This window comes from Crocuta crocuta, unplaced genomic scaffold, assembly GCF_008692635.1.
Source record: "Crocuta crocuta isolate KB4526 unplaced genomic scaffold, BGI_CrCroc_1.0 scaffold13, whole genome shotgun sequence".
Taxonomy (NCBI): Eukaryota; Metazoa; Chordata; class Mammalia; order Carnivora; family Hyaenidae; genus Crocuta; species Crocuta crocuta.
In genome coordinates this window covers 37,585-62,934 of record NW_027530007.1, presented here as the reverse complement: position 1 = coordinate 62,934, position 25,350 = coordinate 37,585, and the positions used below count along the sequence as shown (strand labels likewise).

The following is a 25,350-nucleotide window of genomic DNA, read 5'->3' as shown; positions in this document are numbered from 1 at the left end:
GTCGCCAGGCCACCTAAGAGCGGGGGTTGTCCTGGGGCGGGATTGTGGCTGATTATCCTTTGCTCCTTTATGCCTCTTTTGGGAAAACTGTCTCTAAAGAAAACTACTGTCATTTAAGATCTTCAAAAAGTTACGCAGAATAAAAAGCTTCCCCACGGATCACCCTGCAAACAGATCACTGACACACAGGTAACTCAGCACCACGGGTCCAAGCCCTGCCTGCTCCCCTGGCCCCTGGCTCTGCCTCTTCCGAGCTCCCATCCATTGTGAGGGGAGTGTCCGTTGGGATCTCTCTCCCCATTGTTGTGAGGAGGAGTGAGGAAGCTCACAGGTGCAGGCTGACACCCACACACCACGCACTGAACTTGGCCTCAAGTGTGTTGTCATCGCCATTTCCCATCTACATCTCGTCTCCTGGATGGTGGGGAATAAATCTCACTCGTTCTGAGTTCCCTGCGGCCTTACAGTGCCCAGCACGCTGTTTTCCTTGGCTTTAAATGCCAAGCCTACTTGCAGACTCCTATTCATCCTGCAGAACCCTGCTTGAATGACCCCCTCTGTTGTGAAGCTTTCCTGGCTGCTCCTTCGATCCTTTCGACAATAACAATGTCACTATATAGGCTGGGTACCCTCCGTGTGTTTTTTCTTTCATCTTTACAGTTCCGTGAGTGGTATGGTTAACTCTGTCCACTCTACAGGTNGGCTGCTCCTTCGATCCTTTCGACAATAACAATGTCACTATATAGGCTGGGTACCCTCTGTGTGTTTTTTCTTTCATCTTTACAGTTCCGTGAGTGGGTATGGTTAACTCTGTCCACTCTGCAGGCGAGGCTCAGGCAGGTAAAATGACTTGCCCAAGGTCACACCACTTAGAAGCACCAGTGCAGTGTGCCTCAAGGCTCCCATTCCCAGCTGCCAACACTGACCTTTGTGCGTGCACACCCCTGCCTCCCGCACAAGCTCGCAAGGTCCTCTGGGGAGTTCTATCCATTCTACTCGCTGGTAACCTCAGCACCCAGCAAGAGTAGAAGCCAAAGAACACCGTCACGTGGCATTGGCCCAGTCTCTAGACCACGGAGGTCTCTAGAAAGAAATCTGCTGACCAGAGAACAGTGAGTGACTCTTCTCCCCCGAGCTTTGCCTTCTTTACCCAGAGGTGCTTGCATGCAGGCCCGCACTTGGCATTCACTGCTGGAGTTCAGCTGCAGAGAACACGGTCCCCCTTCCCAGTGACGTGAGTTGGGTGGTCTCCGGGCGGGTCCCAGGAGGAGCATCTGTTTATAATTGGCAGCCCTGGAAAGATCTAAGTCCCTCGGAAGGTCTTTGGCAGAACAGCTCATGTCTCGTGGGCCCCATGTCTTGGAGCAAAGTGGTGCTGAGTTGGCTTCCCAGGAGGAAGAAAACAGCCACCAGAGACCCCAAACTATGGCAGGGGTGTGGGGTGGGGTGGGAGGGTCATAGTTTTGAGGGTGCACAGCTCCCCTTCACTCTTAGCACCTCCAGCGGGAGGACGTTCATAAAAACCCATCCTTGTGGCTTGATGGGAACGAGCAAACCACAGAGGTTCGTGCGACCAGCAAGGGGTGAAGGGGCGGTGCGCAGGGGTGCGGGCCGGTGCCGCTGGGAGAGAGACACGCGCTCTCCAGCGTTAAGTTAAATTTTAAGCTTTCCCCTCTTTCACAGTCCTGCCCATTTCCAAAAAGAGACCCTCTATCTTTTGAGAAAAATGGCTAGAACACAGGCTCAGGAGCCAGAAACAACTGGGGTCAAGTCTCCGCTCTACCCTCAGAAGTTACACAAACTTAGAAAACCTACTGAACCTCTCTATAAATTAAGGTTANAAGTCGGACGCTTAACCAACTAAGCCACCCAGGCGCCCCTAAGGTTATTTATTTCAAAGGGTGGTTGGGAAGATGAAGAAAGGACATGACAAATGTTAGCTCTTATTATTATTATTATCATTATTAACTCGGGGACAGAAATAGATCCTTGCTCGCGGAAGATCCCACTCTCCCACCCCCCATAAAACTGGAATCACAGGGGTGACAGATGCCTGGAAGACCCCCACCGGGGCTTCGCTGCCTTGCTCCTAGACGCAGCCTTAACGGGGGCAGAAGCGCAGAATCATTGCGACCTCTCCATGTCCATCCTTCCGCCCGACTTCCGAGACCCTTCTTTGTCCACACTCCTGGCCCACAAAGGTGACCAGCGTCAAGGCTGTGCAAGGACTTCCCGAGGCGTGCTGACGGGAATCCGGGGGAATCTAGTGAGGGGCCTCTAGGGCTGCTGAGGGGCGGGAGAACTGGTCCAAAGTGTCCCGGCCCCTCCCCCCACCCGGGTCATTCAGAGCACTGTCACTTTATCCGTCTTCTAGAACAGCCATCTCTATACAGATTCTGTTGCTAAAAAATAAAACGAAGCTTGAATAGTCCCGCTCTGGATCCTGAGCCCTTTCTTCTCCAGCACAGAAGCTTTTTTTTTCTAGGAGTGAACCCCAACCAGCTGCCTCCAGCTCTCGCCCGTCGGCAGTGCTGGCCTGTCACCCCCACACAGGCAAGCAGCCCACCAACCCTTCTTTCAAAGACAACCCTTCAGAATCAACGACAGTGATGGGTTACCCCGTGAGACGTTTCGGATTTTCTAATCTTTCCACCTTCTCTCCCGGGAGCCCTGTTTTCTGCACTGTGCGTGCACCCGTCCGCACACTGCCCTTTGTGTAGCCTCCGGGTCGCCGTCTGGGTCCCCCCACTGACGCGTGACCCCAGCGGGTCATTGGCGGCAAAGGCACTGGACTCCTTGCTGGGGACTGAGGCTGGCGGCGGCTCCCCCTTCCCGTCCCTGCGCTGCCGAGCTGCTCAGTGACGGGCAGAGCAGGCTCGCACTGGCCTCGCTCCCTGTTTGCGCCTGCCCAGAACGTTCTGGCTATCGCCAGCTCAGCTGTAGGAGCAGATCGTTTGGAAGCTCCTCAGATTAGATCAGGCAGCAGTGTCCTCCTCCCACGAGGCCCTGACCACAGCCTGGAGCCGGACAGAGACTTCCTTCCGCCCAGGTCCCGCTGGGAGCTGGCCCGTGGGAGCCGCGGGGAGAACCAGGAATGGCATGCGGAACCTGCCACGGGGACCCCCCTCCCTGTGCTCTGGCAGCTCTAGAAGGGAGGCACTATGCCCAGTCTGAAAATGAGGAAACTGAGGCATGGAGGGGCTATGTGATATGCCCAGCGTTACTCAGCTGGTAGGCGGTAGAGCCGGAACTCCAACCTGCTGGGTCTGATGCCCAACCCGGTGCCCTCGGCCACTGAACTTCACCTGTAGGAGCAAAGTGACCCCACAAAGGGCCTTATGTATCCACCGCACAGTTGTCACTGAGCGCACACCACACAAGGGCTGGACGGCAAGGTGTCCACCTCTCGGGGAAGGAAGGGAAGCCGCTGCCCCGTGACCGTGTAAGCACATGGTCCTGCTGACCAAGAATTTGCTCCATGGGTGACAGTGAGGATCCTCACCCCTCTGCCAGGCTACTGGGGGCCTTTAGAGGCTGAGGTTGGGGAGCAGGTGAGGATAGGACCCACTGTCCCTGAGCACGATGGAGCACAGTGCCTGGGGCCAGTGAGGGGGGAGGGGTGTGCCAGGAGCACCCCTGTTCTCTCAGCGGGCAAGAAGGGGAATGGTGGGTGCTCACCGCCGCCACCGCTAACGTTTCTTGGGCGCTCGCTGTGTGCCAGGCCCTGCTCTGGACCCTGTGGATGAGGTCCTCACTACTGCCCCGGGGAGGGGCATAACAGCTTGACTTGTGTCCCCCCAAGAAGTTACGTCCAATTCTTAACCCCCAACACCCGTGAATGTGACCTTATTTGGAAAAAGGGTCTTTGTAGATGTAATGAATCAAGTTAAGGATCTTGAGACGCAATCACCCTGGATTAGGGTGGCTGCTAAATCCAAAGGCGGGGGTCCTTATAAGAGACAGAAGAGAGACACACACAGAGAAGAGGGGAGAGCCCTTCCACGGGGCAGCCACGTAAGTGTGGTCCTGGAGAAATGAAAGCAGCAGCCTAGGCTACCTTGGAGCTCCCAGGAGAGGGTGACAGCATGGACAGGCTGAGGTCGAGTCTAATGACATACTGCCCTTGACCTCTGGGATCAAGAATACATATTTGATCCACAGTTCACATAGGGCCACTAGAGGCTTTTAAAAAATTTTTTTTAAGGTTTGATTTTTTTAGAGCAGGTTTAGGTTCGTAGCAAAATTGGGAGGAAGGTACAGAGAGTTCCCACAACTCCCCTGCACCCCGTCATGCACAGCCTCCCCCATTACCAACGTCCCCCATCAGAGTGGTACACTGGTTACAACTGATCAACCCACACCGACACAGTTAAGGCCTCCATGGTTTGGCCTTTCCCAGAATGTCATATCGTTGGAATCACGGTAGCTAGCCTTCTCAGCTTGGTTTCTTTCACTTAGTACATACAGTGAGGGGGCCTCCGTGTGTGTTTTCGTGGTTTGACGGCTCCTTTCCTTAGTGCCGAATAGTATCTCACTGTTTGAAGGTTTCGGTTTATTAATCCATTCACTTAATGGAGGGGCTCTTGGTTGCACGTTTTGGCAGTTATGGACAAAGATGCCATGGACATGTGTGTGCACGTCCCTGCTTTCTTACTTTCCAGATCGCTTCTGGTCTCTGGGACACACATCTCCCTCCATGATGGAAGCCTTACGTTCCTGAGAGCCACACCCCCCTCCCCCGCCACACACAGAAACCTAATACTTCCACCTGCCAAGAGCCATGTCTTCAGCAACTATACAGAAACCGAGTATGACAACTGGGCTAAGTCCTCATCTCATCCCACAGTGTGATGCTTGTGAATCTTTTTGGTGCCAGGACCAAACCCTCCAGGGACACCATCTCAAAGACAGACTCTAAGGAAGAGCGGAACAACTTCTCACTTCCCGCCAGAAACTCAAGGGCTGATGTTTCTTTTCACAAGCATGGACAGCCTACAAGCCCAAGGGCTGCACCTTCTTCTGTCTCCCCTTAGACCACGCTTGGCAAAACCCTGGCAAAACCCGGGAGCGGGAAGCCTGGGGCCAGAATTGCTAGCTGACGCCTCTGGACCTCCCTCCCGGCCGAGAACACCAGGCGACCTTGCGATGCAGGTGCCGAGAAGGGGAGGAGAGCCCGTGGTCACAGGCCGCTCCCCAGCATCACCATTCTGAGAAACGGGGCCGTAAGTGTGGTGTGTGAATGAACGCAGGCTACATAACGCACGCAAGCTGTGCTACCAGAAGTTACAGAGCAGCGTTTCAACCTAGACCCCAAAGCCAAGCTCTTTCACTGCTCCCTGTCCTGACTCACTCACTCACTCACTCACTCACACATTCAAGGGTGCTCTTTCTGGGGAAAGAGACTTCCAGGCAGAAGGAGCAGCCAATGCAAAGGTCCTGGGGTGGGAATGAGCTCAGGGCGTTGGGGAACAGCAGGGAGGCCAAGCGGCAGACATGAAATTGAGCCCTGTAGGGTGTAAGGAGTGCGGGGGAGGGGGGGCCATGGAATTCTCTTCCTGGGGAGACTGGAAACCCTTTAGAGGGCTGTGACCACAGAAATGACCGCCTTTGACTTGGATTCTGGAACCAGTTCTGACCGCTGGGTTGGGGGGGCTGGAATGGGAGTGGGAATCAGGGCAGTGCAGGGGCGGGGGGTGCTGTCAAGAGCTGCTCTATAGGCAGGTGACACTTGAGACAGATGGGGCCGGTGGGTGAAGGGGAGGCCAGAGGCGGGGTTCAGGATTAGGCAGCCAGAGGAAGAGGGGTTCCAAGAAGACCCCAAAGGGGTTAGCCTGAGAAAACGGAAGAACAGTGATCTAGTGATCGTAGACTGAGACTCTGAGCCTCCCTCTCCCGGGAAGGTCGGCTTTGGCAAGTCCCAGGTACGGAGGAAGAGGAAAGATCCAGACTTAGATCCCCAGGTCCCTCCAGCATCCAGAGCACTGGGCTTAGGCAAAGCGAGAGGGAGGGGTGCTGGTGAGTGAGGAAACAGTTCCAGGTGGCAAGGGCCGCCTCCCCGGGAAGAGGGTGCCTGGATGCCAGCCAAGCAGGCCAGCTACCCACCTAGCGCGCCGCTGGTAAACACATCAGTTTCCAATAACAAAGCGCCGGCCATCCCGACACGGCCCCTGACAGCTCATGAGCCGCCGCAGCCTGCTCGGTGCAGGGAGGCGAGTCTGTGCTCACATGACGGGGTGAGGGGGTGGCAAGGAGGAGCCGCCCGGAGAAACCTCAACGGGTCTNGGGCGGTAAACAAACGGCGTGACGTCACGGCGCCGCTGGCCCGAGGCTGAACCCGGAGCTGTAAATGAGATGCAAGGTGCCAGCAGCCTCCAGGCCGCAAGGCCTGCGCGCCACACACGCTCCTCCGCGCCGGCCTGAGGTTACCCCAGCTGCACACACGGACAGGATGCTGCAAACGCCACCAGACATTGCAACACGCAGCCAGTCTGCTGGCCGCGGCGTGAACCCTCCGCCGCCCCCCCTGGCAGGCACCGGCCCAGCTGGAGCGCGGCCTCCCTCCCCCGGAGCGTCCCTGGAGGGCCCGGCAGCGTCCACCCATCTGGGGTCGGCCTCTCCGCTGGGGACCCCATCCCCTGCCTCTCCAGGAGGGCCTCCAGACCAGAGGGCTGAGCCTCCGGGGTCGGCGCCGGGCTTTCTGCCCAGCACACTGGGGAAGTGCCTGCCTTTGAGCTCGACTTTCTGGGAAGTGCATCCCTCTAAATGGAAGCAGGGGTGCTGGGGGTTCTTCCTCCAGGTGCGACCAGATGCCACCAGTCCCCACGGCTGCCCTCCTCCGCCAGGCACCAGGGTACCGCCCTGCGTTTCAGGCAACTCCCGGAACGGCCCTGGCCCCCACCGCCTTGGCAGCCCAGGTGTCTGAACTGCCCTTGGGAACGGCCAGCAGCCGGGCTGGGGCCAGCAGGCCAGCGCTGGGCTCTGGAGTTGATTTGCTGTGAGACTTTTGCATGAGTCACTTGGCATCTCTGGGCATTACCATCTCCCTCTGGGGAAGTGGGAAGAATCAAAACTGGCCTCCCTGTGCCGGTGTGGGAAGGTCAAAAGTGCGAGGAGGCCTGGCCCCGCTGCTGGGGCCAGGCTAGAAGCCTCAGCTACCCGGCCCGGCATAGAACCTGGGGACCCGGAGAGGAACTGACGCAGGCCCTCTCCTCGCCCACCTCCCAGACTTGCCTTCTGGATTTCCTGTGAGTGGCCTGGGCCTTGGGGACCTATGGCTAAATAGTCCCCGGGGCCCAAGGAGCCTCCACACCGACCCCTCCTTGGACTCCACTAATTCAAGTCCTTGTGGTGACTGGGGGTAAAGGAGAAATGACGACAGATCTTTAGAAAGCACCCCAGGAACGCAGCACGGCACCGCCTGTCACCAGAGACCATTCCAGTTCCCTGTCACCGAGGTTAATACTTAAATCTCTCTCCCTCACGTAACCCTGTTTTATTGTCTTTACAGCATGCTGCCGCTGTCTGAAATGTTAAGTTAGTTCTTTGCTCCTCCAGCACACATTCTAGAACGCACGCTCTCGAGATGAATTCCCACACCTGGCATGGCCATCAGGTGCCCGATGAGTATGTGAGCGCACCTGTGACACGGGCGATACTGTGTCTTGAAGGGGGTTCTCGGGAGGGATAAGGTACGAGGCCCTGAGCGCCCGCACAGGCACCGCGCCGAGGAAGCCGGCAGGGCTAATACACAGAGTGGGCTCAATAGCAAGACCCAGGGGCATGGAATGCCGAGTCACGTGCCGACCCCTCCTTCCCCGGGCAGCAGGAGACACGGCTCCAACAGACCCACTGCGCGAGGCAGAAGGGACAGCACACCCCAACAGACGGCCGACAACAGCTGCCTGATCCACGGTTGCCTCCACACCCGCTCTACACGCGCAAAAACCAGAAGCAGTCAATGTGGAAGTGTTACTAGATTTAGTGGTGCAAACAGTTGTGTCACAGTGGTCCCCAGTGTTCTGGCTTTCATTCAAGAGCTTGTAGAAGGGGCTTCGGGGAGGTCTATAACCCCCTAGCCTCAGTTCCTAAACCCAGAGTCCCCAAAGTCCTTTTTTTTCCCCTCTTACTTTGACCCATACATTTAAGCATGTCCTCAAGGGGTCACCAAGGGCCTGGAACTATCAAGGGCCTGGCCAGGAATGGCTGAGCTGGGACCCCAACCCTGGTAACATTTCTGGCCGCTGCTGGAGGAGGTGAGACTATAGCTGTTGTTTTGGGAAAGAGAAGACCAATTTCTCACTGGGGGAGGACTCGTTCGGCATCCCCTTCCTATCCGAGCCAGGCGTGCGGGGCTCCCTGAGCTGGTGTGTCCCAGGAAGACCTTCAGCTAATTAAGCATTATTTATGGACCGGCCTCCTGAGGACAAGCTTTAAATTACTTGCAAGCTGTGCCAAGGTAACTATCTATCCTACAGGCCATTAATTAGGAATCGGTCTAAACCCTGCAGGAGGAAGGTCGAACGCCATGGAGTTGACCCTTCCGGCTGGCTGGCGTCACGCTATCAGGCTGGGGATCTGGGCCCCCAGGGCTGGGGGATTTGGGGAAGCAGTGGGACGTTTTGCAACCAGGGAATTGGCCTGATCAGCACAACCTGCACGGTCCTTGCCTGGCCCGGAATGCCCGGCCGGGAGGGGGTTCCCTTCAGCACCAGCCCTGCAGGAAAGGGAGAATTCTGCTGGCAAAGCAGGCTTCCCTCACCTTCCAGGAACCCGGGCTGGTCCTGCCCCCTGTAGAAGCTCTTCTTTGGCTCCCTAGTGCTCTTTCCATCAAGTCTGTGGCCACCAAGCACCGTGAGGGGTCGCCCTTTACCATCTATCTCCCACCACCTTGTACACACTTCTGTTCCAACAAGTCCAAACTCCTCTCCCGTTTTCCAGACGCGTGCTTCCCCTTTGCCTGGGATGTTTTCTTTCTGTGGCCTCCATCTCCTCCTCCTCCTCGATGCCTCCCCTTAGACTCCAGGCCTGGCCACTCGCAGCCCTCCTTCCCCAGCAGCCAGACCGCCTGGCTTCGAATCCCCTGACTATGTGTGCTGTGTGATGTTAGGCAAGTATTTAACATCCCTGAGCCTTATTCTTCTCATTTGAAAAATGAGGTCAGGAACAGTTCCTACCTCCGAGGGTTGCTCTGAGGAGCAAATCAGAGGGTCCCTGTAAATCCCTTAGCGTATAGGAGGGCTGATTGACAGCAAAGTCAGAGACTGTTTGGAAGCCCTACTCTGTGCCCAGAAGTGCTCCTACCATGTTCTGCTCATCAAAGCACTCATCACACCATACATGTTACTGAGGGCCACTGGTCCATTTTCCCAGCTAGACCGAGGCTGGAACCCAGAACCTTGTGTTTTTTCTTTTTTTAAGTTATTTTTTTTATAAAGTTTTTATTTATTTACTTTGAGAGAGCAGGGGAGGGGCAGAGAGGGAGAGAGAGAATCTGTGCTGGCAGCACAGAGCCCGATGTGGGGCTCGAACTCACAAACCGTGAGATCATGGCCTGAGCCCACACCAAGAGTCGGACGCTTAACAGACTGAGCCACCCCGGCGGCCTTGTGCTTTCTCTCTGCAATGCCCACCTGGGCCCCGTGACCTAGGAGAGTCCCCTGCGTGCCCTTCCCTGCTGTCAAATCTGCCCCCGTTAGGAAGCCTTCCGGGTTGGCCCACGGTATTCTCTTCTGTGGAGCAGCTGTTCACCCAGCGCAGGGTCGATAAAATCCCGGTTTCCTATTCTGCTCTCCAAGGGCAAACCTTCCCTGATGCTGCTCTACGGGCCTTGTCACAATACCAGCAGCTCTACGGCAGGACCTGTGACACCTTCCGTCCTTGGGGACCCTGGATGGCACCTGGGACAGAGCTCTGTATTCAGCAGGTGCTCAGGGCAGATCCAGAGGCCCTGCCCGGCATGTTGGACCATCTCCTGGAATCCTCCCGATGGGCCCGGGAGGTTGGGATTAGCCCTGTCACTTTGCAGATGAGAAAGCTTCCCCAGGCTGCCCGGGCCCTAATCCCCAGAACTTGTGAATGTGTTACCTTACATGGGAAAGGGGGATCAGGGCTGCAGATGGAATTAAACTTGCTAATCACCTGACTTCAAAATAGGAAGATTATCCTGAATTACCCAAGCGGGCCCAGTGTAATCGCAAGGGGGCCTTAAAAGTGGACAAGTGGGGCCCGAAGAAGGGGGTAAGAGGAAATGTGGGTGAGCATGGCAGCCGCTGGCTTTGGAGATGGAGGAGCGGCCACCAGCCAAGGGACACAGGCGCTCTAAACGCTGAGAGCGCAAGGAAACAGATGATCCCCTAGAGCCTCCAGAAGGATGCAGCCCCGATACCTTGACTTTAGCCCGGGAAGACCCGTGTTAACAGGGCTTCTGAGCCCCGGAACGCTAAGAGTGTATGTGTACGCTGTTCTAAGCCACCGAGCACGTGGCGGCATGTTAGCACGGCCACGGAAAGCTCCTGTGGAGAGGTTGAGGACCTTGGCCAAGGTCTCTGGCCGGAGATGCTGGGATTGGAATTCAGGTCTGTCTGCCTCGAAGTCTGTGGGCTGTTGGTGACACAGCAGCCCCTCCCCCATCTAAACCATCCACACTGGCTTAAAACACACCTTTCATAAAGAAATGCTTTTGTAGAGAGAGTAGGAGACGGGTTGCGGTGAAGAGTCAAACATGATCCATGACCTTACCACCATGGCCAGCACATACTGAGCCCTCGTTTCGGGCTCAGGACTTCCTACACATTGTCTCATTGAGTCCTCGTTTTACAGATGAGGGAACTGAGGCTCAGCGAGGTCTGGAAGCTTGCCCAGGGTCACTCAGCAAAGTACGTGGAAGAACTTTGGTTTGAGGTTCCCGAGCTCAAAATCTAAACTATACTGTTCTCTGCTGGCTCCTGGAGCAGGGCCAAGAATCGAATGTAGGGGTGTGTGTGTGCCCAACACATGGGAGTTCACGTCTGTGCGTGCAAACACACACACACACACACACACACCTCCCAATACAAAGGCACAAGGGGCGGCCCCCAAACCGGGACAGTGGATCTGCTGGCCAAGGAGGGGTGAGCCCTCAGAGGGGCATGTGATGGCCCCCGTGCCCCGGGTGGGCCTGGAGGACCCCCACCCACTCTCCTGCACTCCGCTGTGTGCTCACAGGGGAGTGGCCTGGAGAAGTGAGGCAGGAACCCCTCTGTGCCAAGTGAGAGGTGAGGACATGGGGTGCGGGAGCCAAGGTGGCCTGATGTCACGTGGGTGTGTCTGGGAGGCCGGCCTGCCTGCAGGAAGGTCGCGCTGCCCTTTGTGGTCACGCTGGCCCCAGCTGCCCAGGATGACCTGCTGCGGGCCCGTGAGGGTCAGAGCATGCTGTGCTGGCTGCCTGGCCTCTAAAAGGACCCTGGTCCTGGAAGTTCCAGAAGTTCCCCAGGGGCTCTTCTTCCCACCCTGGAAGGACCCAGTCTGGGCTCCCTTCTGCTCACCTGCCTGGAGCCAGAAAGGAGGGAGAGCTGGGCTTTTCACACCCAGCAAAACACCAGATGAACAGCCACCCGGCAAAGGGACTTCTTTACTCTCTTCTCATAGCGGCCTTCAATCTTTTAGAAAAGGTCACAAATTAAGTCTGTTGACAACCTGCTAGGCCACCTTGACTGGCTGCTCATTTTTCCTCTTTGAACTACAAACTCCCTGAGGGTGAGGAGGTTTCAGCTCAACCCTGAAAAGACCATTTCGTCCCTTTAGACCCTGAGTGTCAATAAATGACCTGATAATGTCTGCAGGACTAGGCTTGGGAGGAATGGCTAACAGGCAGGCCTGGATCTCCCAGAAGTTTCTGCTTGAGATGACTGAAAACTGGATTGGTCCTTCTACCAGGAGTACTAAACACCTGCTCCCCATACCTTGATCCTGGTAACAGCACTCCCACAGCCCCCACGGAAGCCCATCTCCTCACTCAAACACTGTGACTTGGCTGGGGCCGATCTGCCCCTGACTCGGAGACAGACCTGTGACCCATCGCTAGCGACTGCTTCAGGCTCAACCCAGCCACAGACAGGGAGGCTCAAGTCCCGGATCCTTCTGGAACGGCTGAGCAGAAGATACCAGTCCATCCCCTGGACTGGCAGCTGGGGTATTTAAGGCAGCGAGGTGCAGACGTGAGCAGGAAGGCTGCCCAAAGAGAGGCTGGATCCGGACAACAGTGTGTGAGCCCCTGAAGCCATGCCCAGAGCTAGACCTACCCACGGGCCTTCCGGTCCCAGAGGTCATCAAACCAGTCTGAAGGACACCACCAGACCCACCGTCAGGAGAACTGTATGTAGTTAGTGTTGCTTGAGGCATTTAGACCCCCTGGCTGCTGACCTCACCCGCAGCACAGCGTCTGCCAGGGGACTGTTCAACATGACCTCTTCTGTCCCACAGACTGATGGCTTGATGAAGTACCAAAATCACTGGCTCAGGGGGACACCTTGGGTTCAAATCCTGCTTGGTCGCTTACTAGCTGTGAGATCTCAAGTTACTGACCCCCAGGGTCGTGGCCAAAGAGACGATGGGAGCGGCGCCTCCTGTGGGGAGTAAATGACTTGTTATGTGTAAAGTGCTCAGAACACGGTCCCCGGGCACAGTGAGCACTCAGCGAACACAGGCTCTAAACTGGCCAGCATGGGTCGGTCATGTATTTGCTCAGGCAACAAACATCTGTTGAGTGCCTACTGTGTGCCTGATACTGTGCCAGGTGCCTAGGACGCTTGGTGAGCAAGGAGACTTGTCCCCTGCTCCCCCAGGACCTTCCGGTCTTTTGCACAAGACACATGGCGACAAGCAGCCACAGAGCGCCCTGAGTTGCCATGGAAACCTGTGACTTTGGCCTCACCACAGCCCAACCCCGACCAACTGAGCTACTTGGATGCAGAGATGAAAATGACTAATGAAAACCCATGGAGGGGAAGCCGAGTGGTTTTCAGGGGAGTGGGCAGCCGGGACGGGAGCGGGGACCGGGCCCTTGGCCAGCCCCCCTCTGCTCTTCACCCACAGAAAGGCCTGCACCGGCCCGGCCCCTGCCCGCAAGGAAAGGGATGGTCATTACCAGCCATGTCCACAGGGTTGGAGGACTCCAGTGGGCTGGGAAGACACGGGGCTCTGAGCCCTCTCTGCGGGAAGAGTGATTCCCTCCCACCGTCTTCTAGAAAGCGTCAGGAGCTAAAACGGCCCTGGGGTTCCCGTGGCATGGATGGGATAACCCCCTTCCTGGGGAGTCTCAGAACCAGGCAGATCCAGCCAGCTTGGTCTTTGACTTTTGCCCCCCACCCCCCACCTCCCCGTCTCCCATGCCCAGCAGACTACTTGGTTCAGGAAGCAAAAGGTGCAGAATCCTGGNCCACTGCCTCCCCCTGCACCCCCACAGCCCTCCCTGTCCCCACCTCCTACTCCTGACCAGAAGGAACCATCCTTTCTTGCAAATGATGAACTAGGAGGTTTACACAAGTTATTTCACTCAATCTCCACACCTCCATTTTTCAGATAGGGGAACTGAAGCCCAGAGAGATAAAGTTACTTGTCCAAGGTCACACAGCAGGTGGCTGGGAGGCCCCCATGTAGGAACTGCATGAGCGCGGTGGCCGAATCCCAGACCTTCAGGGTGGAGGCTGAACTTGGGAGGCCCTTCCAATCCCGGTGGAGAAATGAAGGCGTCAAGCTCGTGGACTCATAGTGATGGCGAAGGGGCCCTGGCTGAGGGCTGAGCAGGACCCTGGGGTGCCACATGCCTGGGGTGGGGAGGGGGTCCCTCTCCTGTAGGGCCAAGCTCACGAGAGGACCCGTCAGTCCACACATCTCCTGGCCTCCCAAGAAAGAGCCGAGGACTGAGGACCCGTGTGCTGACGTTGGGCAGATCCAAGGACCAACCGGAAGAGGCATGTGCCCTGAGCATTTCCGAGAACAGCTATTTTTAACCTGTATTTCTTTCTTCTCTTTAAAGTAATGGCATTCTTGCAAAATGCACACAAAAATTTTTACATGGAATTCAAAGGTATTAAACAGAAGGGAAGCCGATCTGTTAGGTGGAGGCGGGGGCCCCTCAGAACCATGTTTATTCTACCTCCCATGTGGTCCCACCTTCCTGGAGCCCCTCGGATGCTCTGGAACGCACTCTGAAAACCGGGTTCTGGAACCTCAAATGGTATTGGGGTCTGCCTTGGGGTCCATGGGGGCCTAGATGGGCCAAAGGGCTATAGAAACGGGACAGACAGAGACAATTATCTATACACACCTCCCCAGCGGTATATTTCAAATGTGGACAAAACGGTCATATTGTTCATGATCAAAATGCTTTTCTAGCCCCTTCCCTGAAAGGCCCCTGCAGAGGGGTCTCAAGGTTGCATTCCCCCAACAGGGGGTGGCCAGCGGAGTCAGAGAGGCTGGGGCCAGTGGCCTGTGCCGGACTGACTACTGTTGGCATTAAGCACCACCAGGCCACAAATCTGTGCTGTCCGCTTGGGCTTGGCTCTGGCTTCTGGGTCACAGGGCCCCAGGGGGTCCCCTGCCTGTGGTGTGAGCTCGAGTCCTGCACCGGAATCCAAGCCTGAAGGACTTAGATGGACTTTGATTAGACCTAGTGCAAAGCTTCCTAACCTGGTGTGTGGATATCAGGGGCATAAGGGCCACTTAAAAGCATAAAACTGTGTATCACGGAGCGCCTGAGTGGCTCAGTTGGTTAAGCATCTGACTCTTGATTTCGGCACAGGTCGTGATCTCACGGTTTGTGAGATCGAATCCTGCATTGGGCTCTGACAGTGCAGCCAGAGCCCGCTTGGGATTCTCTCTCTCTCTCTCTCTGTCTCTCTGTCTCTCAAAGACAAATAAACTTTAAAAATGTGTATCATGGGGTGCCTGGGTGGCCCAGTTGGTTAAGCGTCTGACTCTTGACTTTGGCTCAGGTCATGATCTCACGGTTGTGACATCGAGCCCTTAGACGGGCTCCACCCTGGGTGTGGTGCCTGCTTAAGAATCTCTCCTGGGGCGCCTGGGTGGCTCAGTCTGTTAAGCGTCTGACTCTTGATTTCTGCTCAGGTCATGATCTTGTGGTTCGTGAGATGGAGTCCTATGTTGGGCTCTGCGCTGACAGCGTGGAGCCTGCTTGGAGTCTCCCTCTCTTCCTCTCCGCTCCTCCCCGGCGCATGCGTATTCACACTCTCAAAAAAATATACGTATCGTGTATTCTTAGAACAGGGTTTATTTGTTTATTTTAAAAATGTTTTTAATGTTAATTTATTTTTGAGAGAGAGAGTGTGCGAGCAGGGGAGGGGCAGAGAGAGAGGGAGACACAGAATCTGAAGCAGGCTCCTGGCTCTGAGCTGTCAGCACAGAGCCCGACGCGGGGCTCAAACTCACGAACTGTGCAATCATGACCTGAGCCGAAGTCAGACGCTTATCTGACTGAGCCACCCAGGCGCCCCCTTATAACAGGGTTTATAGTTTCTTCAGACCCTCCCAGGGTTCTACAATCAACAAAAGATGAAGACTTACTACAATTCCCTACATTGCCACCTCCTCCAAGAAGTCTTCCAAGATTTCCCTTAATGTACAATGACTGCTCCCTTCTCTGTACTATCAAAGCTCTTGGTCCCCATCAGAGGACGGAGCTGGGGGGCCTCAGGATTAACTAAAGTTGCTAGCACTCCCTGTTCCTGCAAAGCTGGCTCCTGGCATATTAGAGGTGTGACCCTGCTCATCAAATCAAGTCCAAATGAAGTACGTTCTAAGTACAACTGTGTTGTTTTCCTGCTTTTCAGTTGTTTAAAGTAAGTCTTTGGCAAGTATCCCATTCATTGTATGCAAACAGTGTTACTCAGTGCTTAAAAAACTGTTTTTAGTAAAGGGGAACTGAACTACATCCTGGCCCATCCTGTTGACTCCATCCTGTTGATTCTGGTACAGCTTATCAATCCTCTGTCCAGAACCCTCTGTGTGCGAGGCCCCGTCATTTAACAGCTTGTCTCCTGACCTTCTGTAACCCTGACTGGGGTAGGCGGGGCCACGCTGAGATGATCTGTCCTCATGGCCAACGGCCCAGTTTTGAAGCTGAGAATCTTGAGTTCAACGTCTGCCTTAGGCCCCAAGCATCCTGGACCAGTCACCTCACCTGCATCTTAGAAGCCGGCTGCCGATCACACCTACCACCGGTCACAGGCACGACAGCGAATGTGAGAAAGTACTGAATGGTCACCCAAGACTAGACCAGGAAGGTCACCTAGGGAAGCACCTGTCACGTTATACTCTAGTCCCTCACGGCCGCATAGAGCACGCAGTCACGCAGGCTGCCAGGGGCCCAAGGAAGCCCTCAGCATCCAGTTTGGGGGCCGCAGGGTCTGAGTCATGATTGAAGGTCAGAGTGAAGGATGTGACGGGGGCTTGTCCTGCACCCTCCTTTCCGCCTGAAAAACTCAAGCAAAGGAACGACACGGCCCCTAAAGTTCATGTGGAGAAGGGCTGTCCTCTTCCAAGCGTTGGTTGAGGCAGCTGGCCCTGCCTGGGTCACGGTCCTCACCGCAGTGACAATGATTCAGAGCCTCCGGGGTGGAAGGGCCCCGGGGGGCCGCCCAGAACCTCACCTCCCTGTGGCAGGAGTCCACAGCGCACTCGCTCACAGAGCAGCCCGCTCGGCTCCAAAGGGCAGGACGGCGGCCCTGGTGCGGGACCCGAGCGCACATCGCGGAGCCCGCCCCGCAGCCTGGCACCGCCCTTCCCCCCTCCTGGACCAGGCGCCTTGCCTCCGCCAACCGCCGGGCAGCTGGTTCCGTCTCCAGCCCCTAAAGTAGTCACGGATTTGCCACCCAACCTAAGTCCCTGTCATCCTGGACGCCCTCCAGCTGCTCAAGGACCCTCTCAAAGTGTTGACCAATCCTGACCGCAGTGCTCCAGAAGTCCTTCGACAAAGTGCAACGGAAAAGCGTCTCCTTCACCCCGGGCACCAATACAATTTGCTTTTGTTGTAATTTTAGGAGGGGCGGGGGGAGTTCATCTTTATGGCCGTTCAAGTCATCTTGCTGGGGCTGCAGGGGCTTTGTCAGTCTGGGGACAGTCATCACACCGGGCGAGAACCTTGTGTTTGTGGCTCCTCTGCTCGCGGAATCTAGCGACACAGTCTGACACGGTCACAATTACCCAGAGCGGTGCCACCCTCCAGCTCGTTGGCATTCTTCGCCGGAGGTATCGGCGAGAAGAGATCAGGACCTGGTCACCCCCAGATGACTCCCACCCACTCCACCGCGGGTGCTCCAGCCAACCTTTCAACCCGTTCACTTCCGTCTGACTTTAGAGTTACCGGGAGGACACAGCCAGCATCTAAATCCCACGTGCAAAGCTGAGAGCGGGCCCTGAGCTCCGGAACGCTCTCCGAAGAGGGCAGAGCAAGTCTGGCGGGAGGTGCTGATGCTGGGGGTGGGGGGCTGGCTTCTAAAGGCCCCCTGCCCCAGGCCTGATAACATCTCCCTTGTCTTTGCAGCCTCGAGATCCTAAGACTCAGATTAGATCCGTCATTTCGTCATTTCTCGGCCCCAAACCCTCCAACTGCTCCCAGCTTCACTCAGCATCAAAGCCAAAGGCAGTCGTAGAGGTTGTTGATTCCCACCTGCCCTGCCCTCCCGCGGAAGCCCCTGCCCTGGCCCCCTCCCTCCGCCCACCCCTGCACAGCCTGGAATGCTATTCCCTCCTCTCCCACGATGTCCCTCTCGGTCTGTTTTGCCTCATTTGTGTTCCCCTGAGCACTTATTATGAGCTAATGTGCTCTCTCTATTTTATGTCTCTTGTTTATTATCTGTGTGTCCCCCTCCCTGAACTGTCCGCGGTTGGGGATTTCTGTCCGCTTTGCTCGTTACTGTTTGTTTCCCCAGGGCCTCCAGGATACCGGGCACACAGAAGGTGCAGAGATCTGTTGAATGAATGACTAAGGGAATGGATGAATGAATGAATGGGTTCCCACCCACCATTCATTTGCTGATGTCTGGCGCTCTCTTTTTAAGAATCCGGAGGACTCCTTTTTGGAGCGCTAACGCCTCCCGCACTGGCCGCACCGCAGGCGCACATGCTGGCGTCTCAACAGATTCCCTTGTCGCCTTCTCATTTGGCTTTAACTTTTCCTGACCTTCATGGTTCATCTGAATAATGCGTTTCAAATGTTTCCTTTCAAATATCTTATGTACTTAGTGTATTTCTGGATTGTCTTTTGAAGGCAACAACAGGGAGAGCCTCTTAGAACATTCTAGGCGGGGGTGGTGCTTTCGCACAGGATAAATGAGGACAGTATGTTGGGTCTGGAGTCCTTCCGGCGCTGATGCCCAGGACTCTGTTGGATTTTGATGGCGGTGGCAGGTTGGGACAAGGTCCTTGTGGGAACATGTTGCAGTGGCCGTGACAATCAGATGGCTTTCCCGGGGAGAAAGGACAGCCAAGGGCTACCTTCTCATAAATAAGGCTGGGGTCATTTCTCAGTGATGACCTCAGCAAGCAGGGTAAGTAGCCATAATGACGAAGACGTCTGAGGGTTCTGTGCAGGGGTCACAGCCAAGGCCCTGAGAAGCTGGAGGCTCACGAGAGCCTGGACGCGAAGCAAGGACTAGAGGCCAGGCTAGGTAGCCTGAATGTGAGCTCGCTGACTCAGGCTTAGCATTACTAGATCTAGTGAGCATTCTCTGAAGCTCGGATAGACAAGCTGGCGACTGTAGGATAAAAGCTGAAAGTTCTAGGGGCGCCTGGGTGGCTCAGTCGGTTAAGTGTCCGACTTTCGCTTAGGTCATGATCTCGCGGTTCATGGGTTCGAGCCCCGTGTCGGGCTCTGTGCTGACTGCCAGCTCAGGGCCTGGAGCCTGTTTCAGTCTGTGACTCCCTCTCTCTCTGACCCTCCCCTGCTCACGCGGTCTCTCTCTCTCTCCTAGAAATAAATAAAACATTAAAAAAAAAAATCCTGAAAGTTCTAGGGGCCCCTGGGTGGCTCAGTCGGTTAAGCATCAGACTTCAGCTCGGGTCATGATCTCGTGGTTCATGGGTTCGAGCCCCGTGTCGGGCTCTGTGCTGACTGCCAGCTCAGGGCCTGGAGCCTGTTTCAGTCTGTGACTCCCTCTCTCTCTGCCCCTCCCCCACACGCGCTCTGTGTCTCTTTCTCTCAAAAATAAATAAACACTAAAAAAAATTTTTTTTAAAGCTGAAAGTTCTTCATATGCTAGTTGGGAAATTTGGGCCCCTCGATCCCTTGAAAGCTACAGGTTGAAAATAACATTTCCCGGGCACCCAGGTGGCTCAGTCGGTTAAGCATCCGACTTCAGCTCGGGTCATAATCTCACAGCTGGTGAGATCAAGCCCCACATCAGGCTGTCCGCTGTCAGCACAGCCCACTTCGGATCCTAGGTCTCCCTCTCTCTCTGCCCCCCCACCCCGCTGGTTCTCTCTCTCTCTCAAAATTATTAAATAAACTTAAAAAATAATATTAACATCTCTTATAAGAGTTGAAATAAACCCATGGCAGACAGGTACCTGGAGGCTGTTGAGATAGTTGAGCAATGGGAGTGAGCTTCCCGTCCACCGCGGGCACATTTCCCAACCCTGAGCTGTTTCTGTTTTCAGTCAGTGGGATCTGATGAGTAGCAAGAAAGACTGAGATCGGGAGTGAGGAGGACAATTGGCTTCTGCAGGGGTCTCTTCCTCCCAACTCGGGGAGCTTCGCAGTCTGGTGTTTTTCTGGGAGGCTGATCCATGAAATGAGACTGTTAAGGCAGGCCAGGATCTCAGGGGCCATTGCGCCTTCTCTCACTGTATGGGGTGCCTCTCTGCTGCAGCCCAGAGAAGGTAGTTCCTTTCCCGGGGTTATAGCAGAGCGCCCAGGTAAGCCAGGCCACAGCTGGCATGGGTCCAGTTGTGCGGCCTTAGTCCCCAGGGGAAGCGGGCGGGGCGGTAAGAGGGAGGTGTTTGCCCATTCATGACACAGCCCAAATTGTAAGGCCCATTGACCTGATGCTACAGGCTGAAAGGCTTTTCCTAGATGCCACAGGTTGGACAGGAGACCTACCTTTTTGCTCCAAGATGCAGCAAATGGGAGCCTGGTCCTTTTCCCAGAAACTTCTGGCAAAGTCTGCATTCAGGGTGAGGATTGGCGGGGAGGGAAGTGGGGGACAGGCCATTGACCTTCATCACCCATCATTGTTTAAAGTTAATTTATTTGAGAGAGAAAGAGAGCAAGTGTACAAGTTAGGGAGGGGCAGAGAGAGAGAGAGAGGAAGAGAGAGAATTCCAAGCAGGAATGCAGAGCCCGATGTGGGGCCTGAACTCACAAAATGGGGAGATCACGACCTGAGCCAAAGTTGGACGCGTAACCCACTGAGCCACCCAGGCGTCCCGCCCATCACTGTTTAATACAGCTACTTTGTCCTGGTGACTCTGGGTCCCACAAGAATCCCTGTCAGGACCCCTCTCCACTCTTCTTCCGTTTTCCTATTTTTATTTGTACTGGCCTGACTCAGAGTCTGAGCTATGACTCGCCGCCTACCTCCCCAACTCCCTGTCCCAATCCACAATATTGTCTTTCTTTGCCTCTGTCCTTTCTCCAGTTCCAATGGGCTGCCTAGTCTTTGATGAGTTGGTTTCTTGCACCCGGAGTGACCTTTTTTTTTTTTTTAAATATTTTTATTTATTTCTAGGAGAGAGAGAGACAGCGTGAGCGGGGGAGGGTCAGAGAGAGAGGGAGACACAGACTCTGAAACAGGCTCCAGGCTCTGAGCTGGCAGTCAGCACAGAGCCCGACGCGGGGCTCGAACCCACGAACCGCGAGATCATGACCCAAGCGAAAGTCGGACGCTTAACCGACTAGGCCACCCAGGCGCCCCACCGGAGTGACCTTTATACATCCCTTCTGGTTGGAACCCTTGACTCAAATGCTACCTCCTTCCTGAAGCCCTTCCGTGGGCCTTTGTCATAGATTTTGTTATTGATTAACAGCTCCACTGGGCTCCCACTGCATAGTGTCCCCCTCCCCCCATGAATGAGCAATTCATGTCCACCTAGAACCTCTGAACATGACCTCGCTTGGAAATAAGGTTTTTGGAGATGTGATCCTTTAACGGTCATTCATTCCTGGTTGAGGCTTCATTACACATTGACTGGTATCGTTATACGGAGAGGAGGGGACGTAGAGACAGAGACAGAGGGGGGAAGGCCACATGAGGGGACGAGATCCAGCCTGGAGCGCCAGGAGCCACAGGAGCAGTAAGAGGTAAGGAAGGAGTCTCCCGTAGTGTCCTCCAAGGGAGTGGGGCCCTGCCGATCCATTCTGGCGGCCAGACGAAACGAATACACACTGTAATTTGTGCCTTGACTCGAAACACCTAGCCCTGTCTCTGGGTCTTTCTTCATCTCTGTTGTGCCTACCGCCTCTCCAGGCTTAGAGCTATACCAACCAGCTGACAGACACCTCAAGCAGGTTCGGTGAACTTGACGGTCATCATGGCATAGATGGGCTCGGGCCTGCCCTAGTGCCCGTCAGAGAAGGATAAGGGACTTGCTGAATGGCCGGGGGGATTGGATTCATGAATCCACATAAAGGGCTAGCTCCTGGCTCCCTGCTTGAGGAACGAGGCTATCGACCCACATGCTGTGAACTCGGTAATAGCAAAGCGATGTAACTCCAAGCCAGTTCACACTGAGTCCTGGCTCCACCTCTCCTTCGTGGATGGATAAGGTCGTCTTTGTTTGCCCCTGGCTCCACGGGCCTGCAATCCCAGCCCGGGGCTCTCATCCAGCCGCTTGCCTCATATTGGAGCAAAATGTGGAAGAGCCACTGCAAATACTTCCACACAAACAGTCCACTTCTCGTCCTCCCGGGGCCTGCTAAAACTCTGTCAAAGTCAAAGACGTCGGAGGCTGTGCCAGCTGACTAGCTAGCCGGCCGGGAGCCTTGAAGGGGGGGAAGAGGGATGCACCCAAGCTCTGTGAATGCTTTCATGGAAGGAATTCCGGGGGAGCACAGAAAATTTAAAAAAGGAGAGTAGTGGGAATAACCCAGTAGGAGCCTTCCGTTTGGGGAGCCTCACCATGGCCACCCCTGCCTTGGGTAACCTCAAGATGACATGGGTAAGAACAGATGTTTTCAGGTGAGGAAACTTCCAACTCCTAGAGCCTTTGTGTCCCTTTAAGAAAAACCCTTGTTTGGGGGCACCTGGGTGGCTTAGTCGGTTAAGCGTCCTTAAGCGTCCGACTTTCGACTTTCGCTTAGGTCATGATCTCGCGGTTCGTGGGTTCGAGCCCCGCGTCGGGCTCTGTGCTGACTGCCAGCTCAGGGCCTGGAGCCTGCTTCAGTCTGTGACTCCCTCTCTCTCTGACCCTCCCCTGCTCACGCTGTCTCTCTCTCTCTCCTAGAAATAAATAAAACATTAAAAAAAGAAAAGAAAAACCCTTGTTTGGGTCACGTTTGTAGCCTGAGACACACTTCCACCCACAAATATTGCCGAAGATCATGATGAGAAATGGGGTTGCCACTCTTTCCCAAAAGTAAAGAGACTTCTCTTCTGGATATGCCACCTGTTGGCAGAAGGGCTTTCTTCCTTCTTTCGTTTTTGGGGGCCTTCCCCCTCCAGATCCGACCCCGCCCAGATCCCGCCCAAATCCGGGTTGGAAGGGCTCTCCGATGCAGCCCGTACTTCCGTACCGCTGCCGCCAGGGAGGAGAAAGGCAGTCCTCTCAGGCGCAAGCAAGTTCACCTGTCTCCCATCACTGCAGGCTGCAAGGGGGTGCACCCTCCCCAGCTCTCTGCAGCCACTACAGGACCACCCTGAAAGCCCACAGTTCACCCACCCCATCCGGCAGGCTCCTGTAAATTCCCCACTGCACAACACCCTTTGCTCCGAAGCCCAACAGGTCCCCCAGACACTCCTGGGCTGGGGATTGTCCCAGGGCCCTCTCTCACTGGCCCCAGACAGACTCAGGCAGATTCCAAATTCCCCACCATGGCGGCAAGTGGAGGGCTGGTTAAGAAACATCTCTAGTAATTGACCAGACAGTTAGGAGTTAGAGGAGGCATCCCCGTTCATCTTGAAGGGGCTGATGACTAAACCTAAGCATGAACGTCCCTGGAAGTCTCACAGGCCCCCACGGATCCTGCTTCTGGTGACTCGATACCAATTTAAGACACATTTCGGATTGGCCCTGCGTTTATTCCCTGGGAGAAAATGGCCATTCCAAGTAGGGTGCGAGGGACCGGGCTCCCAGCGGATGAGCCTGTGGGGTGCCACTGCTCTATTTCACTGCCTCCCCCTCCCATGCCATATACTTCTTTAATTTAGGGTTGTTTATACTAGTCAAGTTTTTCCAGATGACAAAAAGAGTTCTTCGTAAGCCTACTGCAGCCAGTTACAAAAGCAGTAAAAAGAGACCAGGACTTGGGCCAGCTGGAAGAGTCTGAAGAAAGTTTCTGCGGGATGCAGACAGCTAAGGAATGACAATCACACGCCACTGTCCCAAACCCCACATGTCCCCACAAGGACACCTTCATCTGCCATTCCGGTCCCCTCCCCCGCTCCCCCACCCCTCCACAAAGCGCTCTGGGAGACTTTCGATGGGCATCACCCCAGGGCAGTGAAACTGCTGAGTACAACTCTTACTTCTCCTTTTTCAGTGCGTCCAAGGGTTAAAAACACTTCCGAACTACTCTTCCAACTGCAAGGTCAAGCAGCTGTCCAAACCACCCAAGGAGAAGCAGGAGCCAGGGACAGCCAACTCCAGCTAGCTGGGCCACCACGGTCCTCCCCTCCCCCACGCGGGCCCGGCAGGGGAAGAGTTAATCGGCCATCAGCTTTGGCCAATAGTTCAGGCTCCAAAGTTCAGTCCCAGTCTGAGCCACCCCGGAGGAATTGTAAATCTCAGGGCAGTATTTAACAAAACAAAAGCAACCTGGAATTACAAGCAGGTTTGGTTTTCTACAGTACATATTTACTTAATCCCCTAGGTATGTGGCTCCATGTCAGATCAGCTGGCTTTGCTGGCCCTTCCCCCCCCCCCGCCCCCCCTTGCTTTAAACAGTCAAAGTTTCAAACTAATTCCCTTGTTTTTGCTCTTCCTCCTCACAGGGCCGGCTCGAGACAGTCTGGCCTGCCAGCCTCCAATGTCTCTCTCTCTCCTTTGCTCTAGTCACCGGGTGAGTCAGCCTGGCTTGGGTCAGAGTTGGGTGACAGCCGGCTCACCCTCCCCAACTCCCAGGCACCAGGTCTGGGAAAACCAGAGGGAAGAGATGCTGTAACCAACCAAAAAGCTAAAGACAGCCCTGGGGAGGGGGAGGGCCCTCCCCACAGTGCCACCGCCCCATTTACTGGGGAGGGATGCCCTCTGGGGCTGTATCTGGGGGGAGGGGGCAGCGGCTGAAGGTGAGAACAAGGGCTCTTTATGGGCTGCCGGTTACCCGTGTTCCCCTCTTTCTAGATTTCCAAACACCTGGGTGTGGGAGTGCCTGTCAGGCCTGGCTAGGCATCCAAGACCGCTCCCCCCTTTCAAACCCGAACCAAGTACCCCTCTCTTCGTGCCTCCAGAGCCGCAGCCGCCCAGGTTGGGGCTGGGAAGCGGGTTGCCAAGGAAAATACGAAGCCAGCTAGCAGGCGGCTCCCAGCTCTACCCAGGAGCGCACACACCCTGCGCGCACCAGGGTGGCGGCATCGAGGGCAAGAAACACAACACCTTCCTTCGCGAGGGAGGAACGTGGAAAATGGGTGGGGCTCCTAAGTTTCGGGGAGGGGGGGAACGGCCGACCGCCCCCCCCCCGCCCCGGTCCCAAAGGAGCGGACCAGCTCCGGACCTGCCAAAAAAAGGCAGTCTGGTGCCCGGGAAAATGTACGAGGTGAAACCGACTAGCTCAGCACTCGCGGGTGGCGCCCAGGGTGGGGTGGCGGGCGACTCCGCCGCGCGCGGGTTCCGGCGGCCGCGGCAGGTGGGGCGCCCCTCGCCTCGGCCCCCAACCCCAGGAGTCGCGGCGCCCCGTACCTTTCTGGCGCCGCGTTCTGCGAACTCGCGAGCGAGCTGGCGCCCGATGCCTCTCCCGCCGCCGGTGATGAGCACGTTCTCACGCGACAGGTCCCGGAGCTTGGCGGGCAGCACCCGTCCGACGGCTGCTTTGGCCACCAGATAGATCATCTGCAGAGGGAACACCACCAGCGCGCCCAGCCATTTCCACACCATCCTCCGCGCGGCGGAGCCAGGCAGGGGGGGCGAACCTCCCCGGACCGAGCAAAAACAGGAATTAAAAAAGAAAACACCCCGAACAATAATAAATAAACCGAATGAAGG

General features: G+C 55.6%; 1 protein-coding gene across 1 annotated transcript in view; it reads right to left on the bottom strand.

Moving 5' to 3' along the window:
• Window positions 1–25,344, bottom strand: part of DHRS3 (dehydrogenase/reductase 3) — a 39,779-nt gene extending 14,435 nt beyond the window's left edge. Inside the window, exon 1 of the mRNA XM_077763776.1 lies at window positions 25,048–25,344. Within this exon, the coding sequence (XP_077619902.1) occupies window positions 25,048–25,242 (195 nt within the window). The 5' untranslated portion in view covers window positions 25,243–25,344. The remainder of the gene's footprint in view (window positions 1–25,047) is intronic.
• Between the last annotated feature and the right edge of the window lie 6 nt (window positions 25,345–25,350).